This window comes from Ursus arctos, unplaced genomic scaffold, assembly GCF_023065955.2.
Source record: "Ursus arctos isolate Adak ecotype North America unplaced genomic scaffold, UrsArc2.0 scaffold_24, whole genome shotgun sequence".
NCBI lineage: Eukaryota > Metazoa > Chordata > Mammalia > Carnivora > Ursidae > Ursus > Ursus arctos.
In genome coordinates this window covers 41883465-41896387 of record NW_026622919.1, presented here as the reverse complement: position 1 = coordinate 41896387, position 12923 = coordinate 41883465, and the positions used below count along the sequence as shown (strand labels likewise).

Here is a 12923-nt window from a genome sequence, read left to right as displayed (position 1 = left end):
CCTAACCGTGTGTGAGGCATCTTTCCATTACCATCCCATTGGACAACCACACATGGGACAAACGGTACAGAGTTCTTATTCTATGGAATGCATTCATCCATTCTCAATCCGCTTATTGTATTTATAGAATCACACGATAAAGAATATATGTCTGTTACAGATAACTGGGAATGATGATGAAAACAAATGACAATTTGAACCAGGATTCTGGTGCCTATAGAGTGAGTAGAACTGATAAGCAGGTCACACTCCCCTAGAGAATAGTCCTTTAAAAGACTTCACTCTTGTTTGAGAAAGTTATACCTTGTTATTACTTTGAAGGCAAGAGTTTGGGAAACTAACTTTGAAATTACACCAGGGGAGGAATATAACCCAGGCCAGAGCCAGTTTATATTATCAATAGAAACAGAAGTATGTCAATCTCTGGAGGCCCCAGATGTAGGGGAAAAGGATCTGCAGTGATGAGAGATCAGCTGCCCTCAGTTCTTCACTCTGGAGTCTCTGGAAGTTCTCCTCCACCTGAGGCCATCTTTACCCTTCACTCCATGAACTCTTACCATACTAAAAGTGTATGTAGTTATCACTAATGGTTTAGAGATAAGAAAACTCCTTTCCCTGATAGTGCATGGTGATGCCTTCTTCAGATAGCATTTTCCCCACAGAAATAGTCACTCTTATTAAGAATTTCAGGCACATTCAAACCACAGACCCCAGGGATGCCTGGGTGGCTCAGTTGTTTAAGTGTCTAACTCTTGATCTCAGCTCAGGTTTTGATCTCAGGATTGTGAGTTCAGGCCCTGCATTGGACTCCACGATGGCTGTGGAGCTTACTTTAAAAAATAATAAAAAAATAAAATAAACCACAGACCCCCATCACTGTATAAAATATTTCTATTTGGAAAATGGGTTCCAAGTTCCAAACAACCTACGGAAAAAAAAATTTTTTTTTTGGGACAGGCATACAGCCATTTGTGGGACTGTCATTTAAAAAATTATGGGCATTTTAACAACTCCAGGTAACTTTTGCTTTGAGATATACTAAGAAAAATTTAGACATGCTTATCTCTCAGACATCTCTGGAAGCAAATTATTAGAAAATTCTTTATGAAAACAAATGGAATTTGTAGAACTCAAAGAGTCTAGAAAATTAAAAAAGAACCTTCCTACCTAAAAAAGTTAACTAATTTCTCTATAACCACGGTAATGGTGGTTTTCTTCTGTTGATAAACAAATCAACTAATCAGTGAAATGAAAGGGTAGATCCTCTGTAAGGTCGAAATCTGGAAACTTCGGGAAGGATACACCTATCAGCACCTGCTTACTTCTGGCCTGAACACAATAATGGGAAGCCAGTGAAATCTAAGAGTTAAGACCAGTTCCTTTTCAAACTTGCATACAGTATCTACTTAGACAACTCAACACCAGTGTTAAAATGACACAAATGCTAAGTTTTGTCTCCTGGAATGAGTTGTCTTTTGGAAACCAGAGTGCTCTTAGAATTTAAAACAAGCTTGACCCTCTCCCAAAACATATTTCTTTTCTGTCTAAATATTCAACTTACAAAACAAAAATCCCAAATAAACCAGTACGTTCTACATCTTAAATTGTTCTGGTCACTATATAAATGTTTAAAGGTTCCTTTCAAAGTAAGGAGCTACAGGAATGGCAGGTGGAAGAAATTTAAACCTCATGACCACCAGATGAGCTTCCTACATGAAGCCTGCCCCACTGAAGTCTCATTTTTCTTTTACTATGCCTCCCCTGGCAGTGATGAATATAAATAATAATAATGTTTTGTGCCTGTCTGTTGCTTTGTAATTGTCTTGTTGTGGTGTGTGTCCTTAACTTGCTTATATTTTGACGCTTCTATTCCCTGGATTCTACTCTGGTTCCATCCAGCATGTGTATGCCTGCATGCTCGTACACACACACACACACACACACACACACGCACACACACACACACACACACACACACACCTGCATATACTCACAGGTACACTCCCATACAACAATGCATTATTTGGTCCTTGAGGGTAAGAAATACAACTTCTAATTTTGACATCTCTCCTACCAGAGAGTAAATGAATATTCAGTATTCAGTATATACTTAGTAACTAAGACACTAGACATAGTCTCCTAAAATATATTATAAAGAATATAAAATATTCTTCTAAAAATAGTTATTTTGGGTCTTCATTTACTAGAATAAAACAGATGAAAAGTGAGAGAAGTTATACTCCACAAAAAGATTGTCACCTGTTCATTTATCCATCAGAAAACAGACACCTAGGAAAATGATATGCAAATGGAAGCATCTGTGATCATTCATTCATTCTCTCCGTTTGTCTTTATCTCTATATTAATTATTACTCAATGATTCCATTTTCTCCATCCTGAATGTTAATTACATTGCTCATTACAAATGATCACAGGGGTAATTTCATGACACAGCATCTCCATTGGATGGCACATGTGTGTAATATCTTGCTTTTAAGCCCAACATTTATAATTTTATTTTCTTCTAGTTTCATTAAATGAGTGCTGACAAAATAGCCTTAAAGCAAATCTCTTTAAAAACAAGTGTTCCAAACACTACTTCTATGTCATATATTATGGTCAATGATTTGTTGATCAGATAATTAAATATTTTCAATAAATATTTCTATGTAAGAAATATTTTCTTGGTTTCTGTTGATGTAACAGCTCTTCTCTATAATGAAAATACCTGAATACGGGTTGTTTACATTTCAGGAAGAGATGTTGGGAAGTGTCAGGAATACTAATACTAAGAGCTCAAAGCACACATTAAAACAAAATTGTGTGTGTGTATATATACACATACACAAAGGTATTATGTAGAATGCTAATGAGTTTGTATCAAGTATCATTGGATATACATGACCCTTACCCATTTCCTCATTTTAATTGTGTGGATATACATGCACACACACATGTACACATATCATACATGGATCTATATGTATTTGTGTAAGATTTGTGTGTATGAATACATGTATGTGTGTATGTGTATATATTTGTTGAGTTAATTAAAATAAATGAAGGGAGAAGAAAAGCAAAACTGACATCAGACTTCACAACATTCAATACCAGAAAACAATTAAGCAATGTCTATATAGTTTTGAGGTGAAAAGAAAAGAAAATGTGACCTAATTACACTATACCCATCCACAGTATAATTTTAGAGGCAGCATGCAGACATTTTCAACACGAACTCAGAAAATATAATACCCATGTGACCTTCCTGAAGAAAAAAACTACTTTATAATACATTCAGCTGATTAAGAGATGAATCAAAATAAATAATTCAGGAATAGCAAAGCCACTGTAAAAGGACAGGAAGTGCTTTCTATTTTGGTGTAGTCCTAATAGTTTAATTTTGTTTGAGGAGATGTATCTAGAAAAATGTTTCTACAGCCAATGTCAGAGAAATTACTGCTTATGTTTTCTTCTACAAGGTTTATGGCTTAGGTCCCACCTTTAGGTCTTTATCCATTTTGAGTTTATTTTTGTGTATGGTGTAAGAAAGTGTAGCTGTCTAGTTTTTCCAATACCATTCGTTAAAGAGACTGTCGTTTCCCCATTCTATATTCTTGCCTCCCTTGTCAAAGATTAATTGACCACACAGTTGTGGGTTTATTTCTAGACTCTCTATTCTGTACTACTGATCTATATATCTATTTCTGTGCAAATACCATATTGTTTTGATTACTACAGCTTTGAGTATACCTTGAAACCTGGAATTGTGATACCTACAGCTTTGTTTCTTCTTTCTCAAAATTGCTTTGGCTATTCGGGGTCTTTTCTGGTTCCACACAAATTTTTGGATTATTTGCTCTAGCTTTTACATAGTAAAGGAAACCATCAACCAAACAAAAAGCAACCTACTGAATGGGAGAAGATATTTGCAAATGATATATCCGATAAGGAGTTAATACCTAAAATATATAAAGAACTTATACAACTCAATAACAAAAAATAATCCAACTAAAAATGGGCAGAGCACCTGAATAGACATTTGTCCAAAGAAAATATACAGATGGCCAAGAGACACATGGAAAGATGCTCTATGTCACTAATCATCAGGGAAATGCAAATTAAAACCAGAATGAGATGTCACCTCCCACCTATCAGAATGGGTAAAATAAAAAAATACAAGAAATAACAAATGTTGGCAAAGATATGGAGAAAAAGGAACCATTGTGCACTGCTGGTGAGAATGTAAATTGGTGCAGGCATTGTGGAAACCAGTATGAAGTTTCCTTAAAAGATTAAAAATAGAATTACCATATGATCCAATAATTTCACTAATGGGTATTTACCCAAAGAAAATGAAAACACTAATTTAAAAAGATAAATGCACCCCTATGTTTATTGCAGCACTATTTACCATGGCCAAGATAAGGAAGCAACGTAGGTGTCCATCAATAGATGAATGGATAAAGATGTGAGATATATATATATATGACTATTATTATATATTTCATATAATATATAATAATCATATATATATGAATATTATTCAGCCATAAAAAAAGAAAGAAATCTTGCCATTTGCAATAACATGAATGGACCAAGAGAATATAATGCTAAGTGAAATAAGTCATTTAAAGAAAAATACCATATGATTTCACTCAAATGTAGAATTTGAGAAACAAAACAAATAAACAAGGAAAAAAGGAAACAAAAAAACAGACTCTTAAATACAAACTGGTAGTTGCCAGAAGGGAGGTGGGTGAGGGGGATGGGTGAAATAGATGAAGGGGATTAAGAATACACTTATCTTGATGAGCATTGAGAAAAGTATAGAATTATTGAATCATTTTATTATATACCTGAAACCAATATAACATTGTATCATTGCACTTCAATTTTTTTTTAAAAAAGGATGGGACCCCTGGGTGGCTCAGTTTGTTAAGTGTCCAACTCTTGATTGCGTGATCTCAGGGTCATGGGATGGAGCCCTGCCTCTGGCTCTACCCTCAGTTTGCAGAGTCTGCTTGTCCCTCTCCTTCTGCTCCTCCCTGCCTCCCCCCCACCCCGCTCTCTCTCTCAAATAAATAAATAAATAAATAAATAAATAAATAAAATCTTTAAAAAAATAAAAATAATTTTATTTTTAAAAATAGTTTTAAAATATTTTATTTATTTATTTGCCAGAGAGAGAGAGAAAGAGCACAAGCAGGGGAAGAGGCAGTCAGAGGAAGACACAGGCTCCCTGATGAGTAAGGAGCCCCATGCGGGACTCAATTCCAGGACCTAGGATCATGCTCTGAGCCGAAGGCAAATGCTTAACCAACTGAGCCACCCATGCATCCCCCCAAAAATAAAAATAATTTTAAAAAAAGAACAGTAACTGCATTATGAATCCATTTAAAGATTAGTCCAAGATTAATCAACTACGGGAATTGTAATTACAGAAAAGAAAGTGAATAGTATATAAAATATCTGAATATCTGCATTAAATAAAAATTATAAAATAACTAAAATTGGGATATATAACAAGGAAAAAAATAAGATGAGGAAATACCAAATACCTTCATCTTTTACAGGGTGTCAATTGTTATTTCTATTATTGAAATATGTGATTAAAAAATAATGAATGGAGACGCACCTGAGTGGCTCAGTCGGTTAAGCGTCTGGCTCTTGATTTCACCTCACATCATGATCTCAGAGTCGTGAGATCAAACCCCACAGTGGGCTTCACGCTGGGCATGGAGCCTACTTAAGATTCTCTCTCCCTCTCCCTCTGCCTCTACCTCATGCCCCTCTCTAAAGAAAATAATGAATGGATCTTCGTAATAATAATAATAGTGAATCTTCATCATAGGGTCTTAGGGTGATTTTAGAATGACTTTTGTGAAGTTATGTTCAATTTCAATAATTCTCTTATTTTATTTCAGATTCTTTTTCTTCTGTTGGAATCAAGTACAATCAAATATTTTTTATTTTAATTGGTAAAATTTTATAACAGAATTTATGATCATCTACATTGCTATATACCCATCTATCTATTAGGACAGTGTATAAAACTGGTTTTTTTTTAATTAAAAGGTTTTATTTATTTATTAAAACTGTTTTACATAATATTCATCTAAGGGTGACAATGGTTATTTCTGGGTAAGAAATTTTTGGGTGATTTTATTTATTCACTTAATATTTTAAAAATTTATTTATTTTTAGAGAGGGAGGAGGGGCAGAGGGAGAGAGAGAATCTCAAGCAGCCTCCCCATTGAGTGTGTAGCCCAATGCCAGGCTCGATCTCATGACCCTGAAATCATGACCTGAGCTGAAACCAAGAGTTGGACACTTAACTTACTGAGCCACCCAGGTAGCCCAATTTGTGGTGATTTTAAATCCCCATCTTTGTACTTTTATGTATTTTTAAATTCTTTTTTGGTAATGATAACATTTACAAAATTGAATGCTTTTACTTTAGAAACATATGCCAAGGTGCTAACAAAAATTAATTCTAGGTTATGGGAATATATATATTATTATTCTATTTTTATATTTATCTATTGTTTTAAAATTCCCCACCCTATCCCATTTTTAAGACTTTTAAGCCTATATTTCTCATCTTAGTAAACATTTAGTAGCTTTCCATATATTTAGATATAAGATTCTGACTCAGTAATTATTTAAAAGAGTATTTTTTAAATTTCCAAATGGTTGGGCTTCAATCATTTTAAATTTTATTTATTATTTTCCTGTTTTATTAGATAATGATTTTTTTTAAAGATTTTTATTTATTTACTTGAGAGAGCATGCAAGAGAGCACGAGCTGGGGGAGGGGTAGAGGGAGAGGGAGAAGCAAACTCCCCACTGAGCAAGGAGCCCAACTCGGGGCTCGATCCCAGGACCTTGGGATCATGACCTGAGCTGAAGACAGACCCTTAGCCGACTGAGCCACCCAGGAACCCCTACATAATGATTCCTAGTTTTTGGAATTTATAAGGTTTTCTTGGTGGCCTATTTATGATAAATTTTGACCAATATTCTGTGAAAACTGAAACAGGGTCACTGTAAGAATTGAAGTCTGATATATAATTTACAGGTTGTTTATATCCTTAGTTATGTTTTACCTCTCTGAACTTATCAAATACTTAAACAAAAGTTTTACTACTTCACCATACACAAAATGAACTCAAAATGGATCAAAGACTTAACTAGGTGTATATCAAAGAGTTAAAGTTATAAAACTTTGAGGAGTCTATCTTTCTGACCTTGAATTAAGCACTGATTTCTTAAATAGGACAACAAAAGCAAAAGCAACAAAAGTAAAAAATTAGATAAATTTCACTTCATTCAAATTAAAAACTTTGTGTGCCAAAGGACACCATCAAGGAAGTGGAAAGATAGGCATGCCTGGCTGGCTCCAATTGATAAGAGTGTGTGACTGTTGATCTCAGGGTTGTGAGTTCAAGCCCCATGTTGGGTGTAGAGATTACTTAAAATTTTTTTTTTAATTTTAAAGGAAGTAGAAAGATAACTCACAGAATTGGAGAAAGTATTTGCAAATTACATATATCTAGAGTATATAAAGAACTCCTATAATGCAAAAATATAAAAAGACAAATAACCCAATTAAAAATAATCAAAGGATCTAAGTAGACATTTCTCCAAAAGAGATACACAAATGGCCAATAAGCACATTAAAAAAATGCTCAATATCACTTTAGACATCAGGGAAATGCCTTTCAAAGCCACAGTGAGTTACCACGTCATCCCCACAAGTATGGCTATAATTAAAAAACTAAACTAAACTAAAAAACAGAATAACAAGGGTTGTCAAGGATGTGGAACAATTAGAGCTCCCATTCGTTGTGGAATGTAAACTTGTGCAGCCACTATGGAAAACAGTCTGATAGTTCCTCAAAAGGTTAAACATAGAGTTATCATATGATCCAGGAATTCCACTCCTTGGTATCTCCCCAAGACAACTGAAAACATATGTTCACACAAAAACTTATACACAAATGTTCATAGCAGCATTATTCACAGTAGTCAAAAAGTGAAAACAACCCAAATGTCCATCAACTGATAAATAGATAAATAAAATGTGGTATGTCCATACAAAGAAATATGATTCAGCAATAAAAACAAATGAAGTACATGCTACATGAGTGAACATGCTACAACATGTGTGAACCTTGACAACATTATACTAAGTGAAAGAACCTAGTAACAAAAGGCCACATATTTTGTTATTCCATTGATATGAAATTTCCAGACTAGGCAAAGCTGTAAGACAGACAGAGAAAGTAGATTAGTGGTTGCCTAGGTTTACCTAGAGGTTTAGAGGGAAATGAAGAATGACTGCTAATGGGTATGAGGTTTCTTCTTGGCATGATGGAAATGTTCTAAAATGGATTGTTTTAATGGTCACACAATTCTGTAGATATACTAAAAAACAATGAATTGTTTAAATGGGAGAATTTTAAGGTATGTATAGGAGGTTACATAATGGCCCTCAAAGACAACAGGTCCTAATCCCTGGAACCTGTAAATATTACCTTATATGGGAAAGAGTCTTTGTAGCTGAGATTAAGTTAAGGTATTTTAGATGAGGAGGTTATCCTGGATTATGCAATCACATGTATCCTTATAAGAGAGAGATTTCTCAGACCACAGAGGCAGGAATTGGTGATTGTAGCCACGAGTCACTAGAAGCTGCAAGAGGCAATTTTCCACAAGACCCTCCAGACTGAATGCAGCCCAGCCAACCTTGACTTTGGGCCAGTGATAATGATTTTGGGCTTCTGGACTTCCAGAACTGTGAGGGAATAAATTTTTTGTTTTTTAAGCCACCAAATTCTTGGTAATTTGTTGCAGCAGCTATAGGAAATAAATATAGTATCTGAATTATATCTCAATAAAACTGTTACCTAAAAACGTTTTAATATTTATTGTTCATTTGTCTTTATATTTCTAATGTGTTTTTCTTTTTCTATTCTTTTTTCTTCTTTTTTTAAGATTTTATTTATTTATTTTTAGAGAAAGAGGGAGAAAGCAGGGAAGGAGGGGAAAAGAGAGGAGGAAGGAATGTCAAGCAGACTCCATGAGTGCAGAGCCCAACGCAGGGCTTGATACCACGACCCTGAGATCATGACCCGAGGTGAAACCACGAGTCTGACACTTAACCAAGTCAATCAGGCACCCCTTCTTTTTTTTCCTTCTATATATTCTATTATAATGTCCATAGATTCATAAAGTTTAAGATTAGTCTATCATCTTTATTAATTTTAAATTTTGCAAATGTAAAATTTTAACATTTACAAATATAAAAAATAGTCTTGATTCCATTACATGATTCTTAATATTGAAATATGCTGTTCTGTTTGTTTGATTGCTTATTTTGATTATTTGATATTCTTTTAACAATTATCTTAATTTCATCTTTTTTGTCACCTTATATTAGGTGCTTTGCTTATAAAGTGCATATAGCACCTTTTTTCCAATTATCAAAATCCACCAATCATAAGGTAAGACTATGGATTTAAGAAATTTTAACATTACAAAGAAAATGTTTAACCTCACTAGTAATCAAAAAGATAAAAGTTAAAAAACAGAATGCATTCAAATTGCAGAGGTTTCTTTCTTTTTTTTTTTTAAAGATTTTATTTATTCATTTGAGAGAGAGAGAGAGAGTGGGCAGAGAGGAGCAGAGGGGGAGGGAGAGGGAGAAAGAATCTGAAGCAGATTCTGTCTGCACTGGGTGCAGAGCCCAAAGCGTCACCAGATCCCACAACCACCAGATCACTACCTGAGCTGAAACGAAGAGTCAGAAGCTCAACCAACTGAGCCACCCAGGCGCCCCACAGAGGTTTCTTATATTCGATAATGCCCACTGTTGGTGAGAATATGGTGCTTTGAAAGCTCTCATACATTGATAATTAAAAGCATAATTTGACAATAGATACCCAACTATTTCCAAAATGCATTCTTTGACCTAATAATTCCCCCGGGGAATCTATTCTAAAAACAATTACTAGAGTTGTGTCTTAGCTAAGGTTGCCACAGCAAAATCCCATAGACTGGATGGCTGAAACAACTGAAATTTATTTTCTCATAGTTCTGGAGGCTGAAAAGGCTTTATTGCTTTACTGTAGTGAAGTGTGTATATTATTTTTCTATTTAGAAAAATAAAAGTTTCTAAATTGCCCACATTTTGGGAAACTAGTATAAGACAAAAAGCCAAGTAGCACCTAGAATCAGTGTCTTGCAAAGAAATACAAATTATGTTTATTACTACACTAAAGCAATAAAGTATTAGTTTTTTCTGAACCACGTTAATACTATAGTTCATTCTTTTGTATATTTTTCTTTGAGTAACTTGTGTCATTTGTATTTTAATTTATGGCAGTGACTGACTGGCAACATGGAGAGGCTAATGCCATTGAAACATTTTTACTTACTCAAATTTTCCAGGAGAAGGGAACATGCCACACCACACAAAACTACAGGCGAAGCACAGGTTTGGGTCAGAAGGGGGTGAAGGGGAAAGCCTAGGCTAGAGCCTTTACTGTGGTTTCCTCAGGAAAGACAAGGCAGGACAGGGTAAACAGCTTAGAACTGGCTAGCTTGAAAAGTTCTGGTGGGCTTTGGGGCATAGGCGCTGTCTCTAGTTGTCTGGTACCTGGCCCTGGGTTTAGGCCAGGGGAAATAATGGCTTGGTGAATGAGATTTAAACAAGGAGGTGGTTCAGGGTATGGGCTCTGGATCACAGGGAAGATATAAACAATTTCGGCCATTAGTTTGGCTCCAAGTAGACAAATACAGAATCTAAGAAACCACAGAATATAACTGAGACAGGATTGCCAAATTTTTGGCATAATCTCTATGATAATGATTTTAAGGATTCCAGAATCCTTCACACAGAACTTTGAAATTGCCAGTACATTGTCATCACCTATGACTGAGCAAAGAGGTAGGAGAGAAAGAAAAGGTTACCTTGACTCTGGGACTCAGAGAAAAAGAAGGGAAGTTAGAGGAAAGACATGAACAAATACAAAAGCAGCCTATAAAAGACTTATGACACTGGTACCATTAAATTGCTTCTTTTGCTTATCCTAATACAATCCCAAGACAAAAGTAATCTCATAATTTCTCAGATGAAATATTATGCAGACTTTGAAACCAAACTGCCTGAGTACAAATTTGCCCAGCTTCACTAATTATGAGACCTTGCGCAAGTTACTTAACCATTTTGAACCTTAAGTGTCTTCATCTATAAAAGCAGGAATAAGGATTGCTGAGAGCATTACCTGAGTTAATATATGGGGAGCTTAGGACCATGCTTGGCCTATAGGAATTGTTTTATAACTTTCAGATTTCTTTATCTAAAATGCAGTGGAAAAAGAAGCTGGTTTTTCTTGATCTTAACTGAAGGTGTGAATGGAACTTTGTCTCACTTCACATCATGAATACCACTAACTGAAACTGTAAAATGCCTCTGATTATAAGATGTACCCTAACTTCAGAGAAGTTAGAATAAAATAAAATAATACTGCATCTTAGAATAGAAATAAGTTAGTATGCTTTAACTTAATTAAATTTTAAGTTAATGTGTGCATGACGTCCATGCAAAATAATTTGATTCAAATAATGAATAAAGTAACTTCTTACTTCTGTAAATTCCACTTTGTTCAATCTTGGTTCCATTGAGTCAGCAATATCCAATTGTTTGCAACATGCTCCTAATTATGGAATAAAAGGTATTTGCTAGTCAGTTTGGTTGTAATACGTTCATGTTTCAAATTCATTTTATAGCACTTTAAAAGAAGAACATAAATTATTTCTTAATGTCTATCTTAATATCCATTAATATTTACAATAAAGCAAATTATATATAGTTGGGTAACATTCCAATTACTACAAACTTATTATTTTTCCTGGTTTTTATTTAACCAAGCAGCCCAAACACTGAAATAAACTTGTCTACATTTTGGGGGCGCCTGGGTGGCACAACGGTTAAGCGTCTGCCTCGTCTCAGGGCGTGATCCTGGCGTTATGGGATCGAGCCCCACATCAGGCTCCTCCGCTATGAGCCTGCTTCTTCCTCTCCCACTCCCCCTGCTTGTGTTTCCTCTCTCGCTGGCTGTCTCTATCTCTGTCGAATAAATAAATAAAATCTTAAAAAAAAAAAACTTGTCTACATTTTTAATGACCAGCCTGAGATAAAGCAAAAACAAATATGCAAATATAAAAAAGACTACAAAACACCTGTGTTGGTTTATGTTCCCATTTACAGAAGCAGGTCCCTAAAACACAATACTTCTACAAACTTTCTTTTTAAATATTTTGTCTTTAATGTTTCTTAAATTAAATAAATAATATACAAATTGTTCTTTCAGTAAAAGATTCAAATAATACGAAAACATAAGCAGCAAAACTTGCATATCGCCCTCTTCCCCTGTCCCCCACCAGCATTCTCACCTCCCCCTCTCACCCCAGAAGGAACCACTGTCAACAGTTTGTTGCCACCCTTCCAGCAACCTTTCTAGAAAATTTTTTAAGGATTTTATTTATTTATTTGAGAGAGAGCATGGGAGAGAGAGAGAGAGAAGGAAAGAGAGCACACAAACGGGGGTGGGGGGTGCAGAAGGAGAGGGAGAAGCAGACTCCCCACTGAGCAGGGAGCCCAATGCAGGCCTGGAGCCCAAGGCGAGACTCGATCCCAGGACCCTTGGATCATGACCTGGGTCATGATTTTATATAATATACATCTTTTGTTTTTCTACACATACATATGATCATATTGATCTGCAACTTCCTTTTTTCGCTTCATCACTCATCTTGTAGATCTTTACAGATAGGATCTGGAGCTCAGGGGGAAGGTTTGGGATGGGACTATAGATAGATAGATGAGTCATCAGCTCAAGTCATGGGTTTCAATAAGA

At 35.2% G+C, this 12923-nt stretch overlaps 1 protein-coding gene across 1 annotated transcript in view; it reads right to left on the bottom strand.

The window, feature by feature from the left end:
- The window catches only part of EFCAB5 (EF-hand calcium binding domain 5), a 186755-nt gene that overhangs the window by 84008 nt on the left and 89824 nt on the right, over nucleotides 1-12923 (bottom strand). Inside the window, exon 8 of the mRNA XM_044390696.2 lies at nucleotides 11650-11720. Within this exon, the coding sequence (XP_044246631.1) occupies nucleotides 11650-11720 (71 nt within the window). The remainder of the gene's footprint in view (nucleotides 1-11649; nucleotides 11721-12923) is intronic.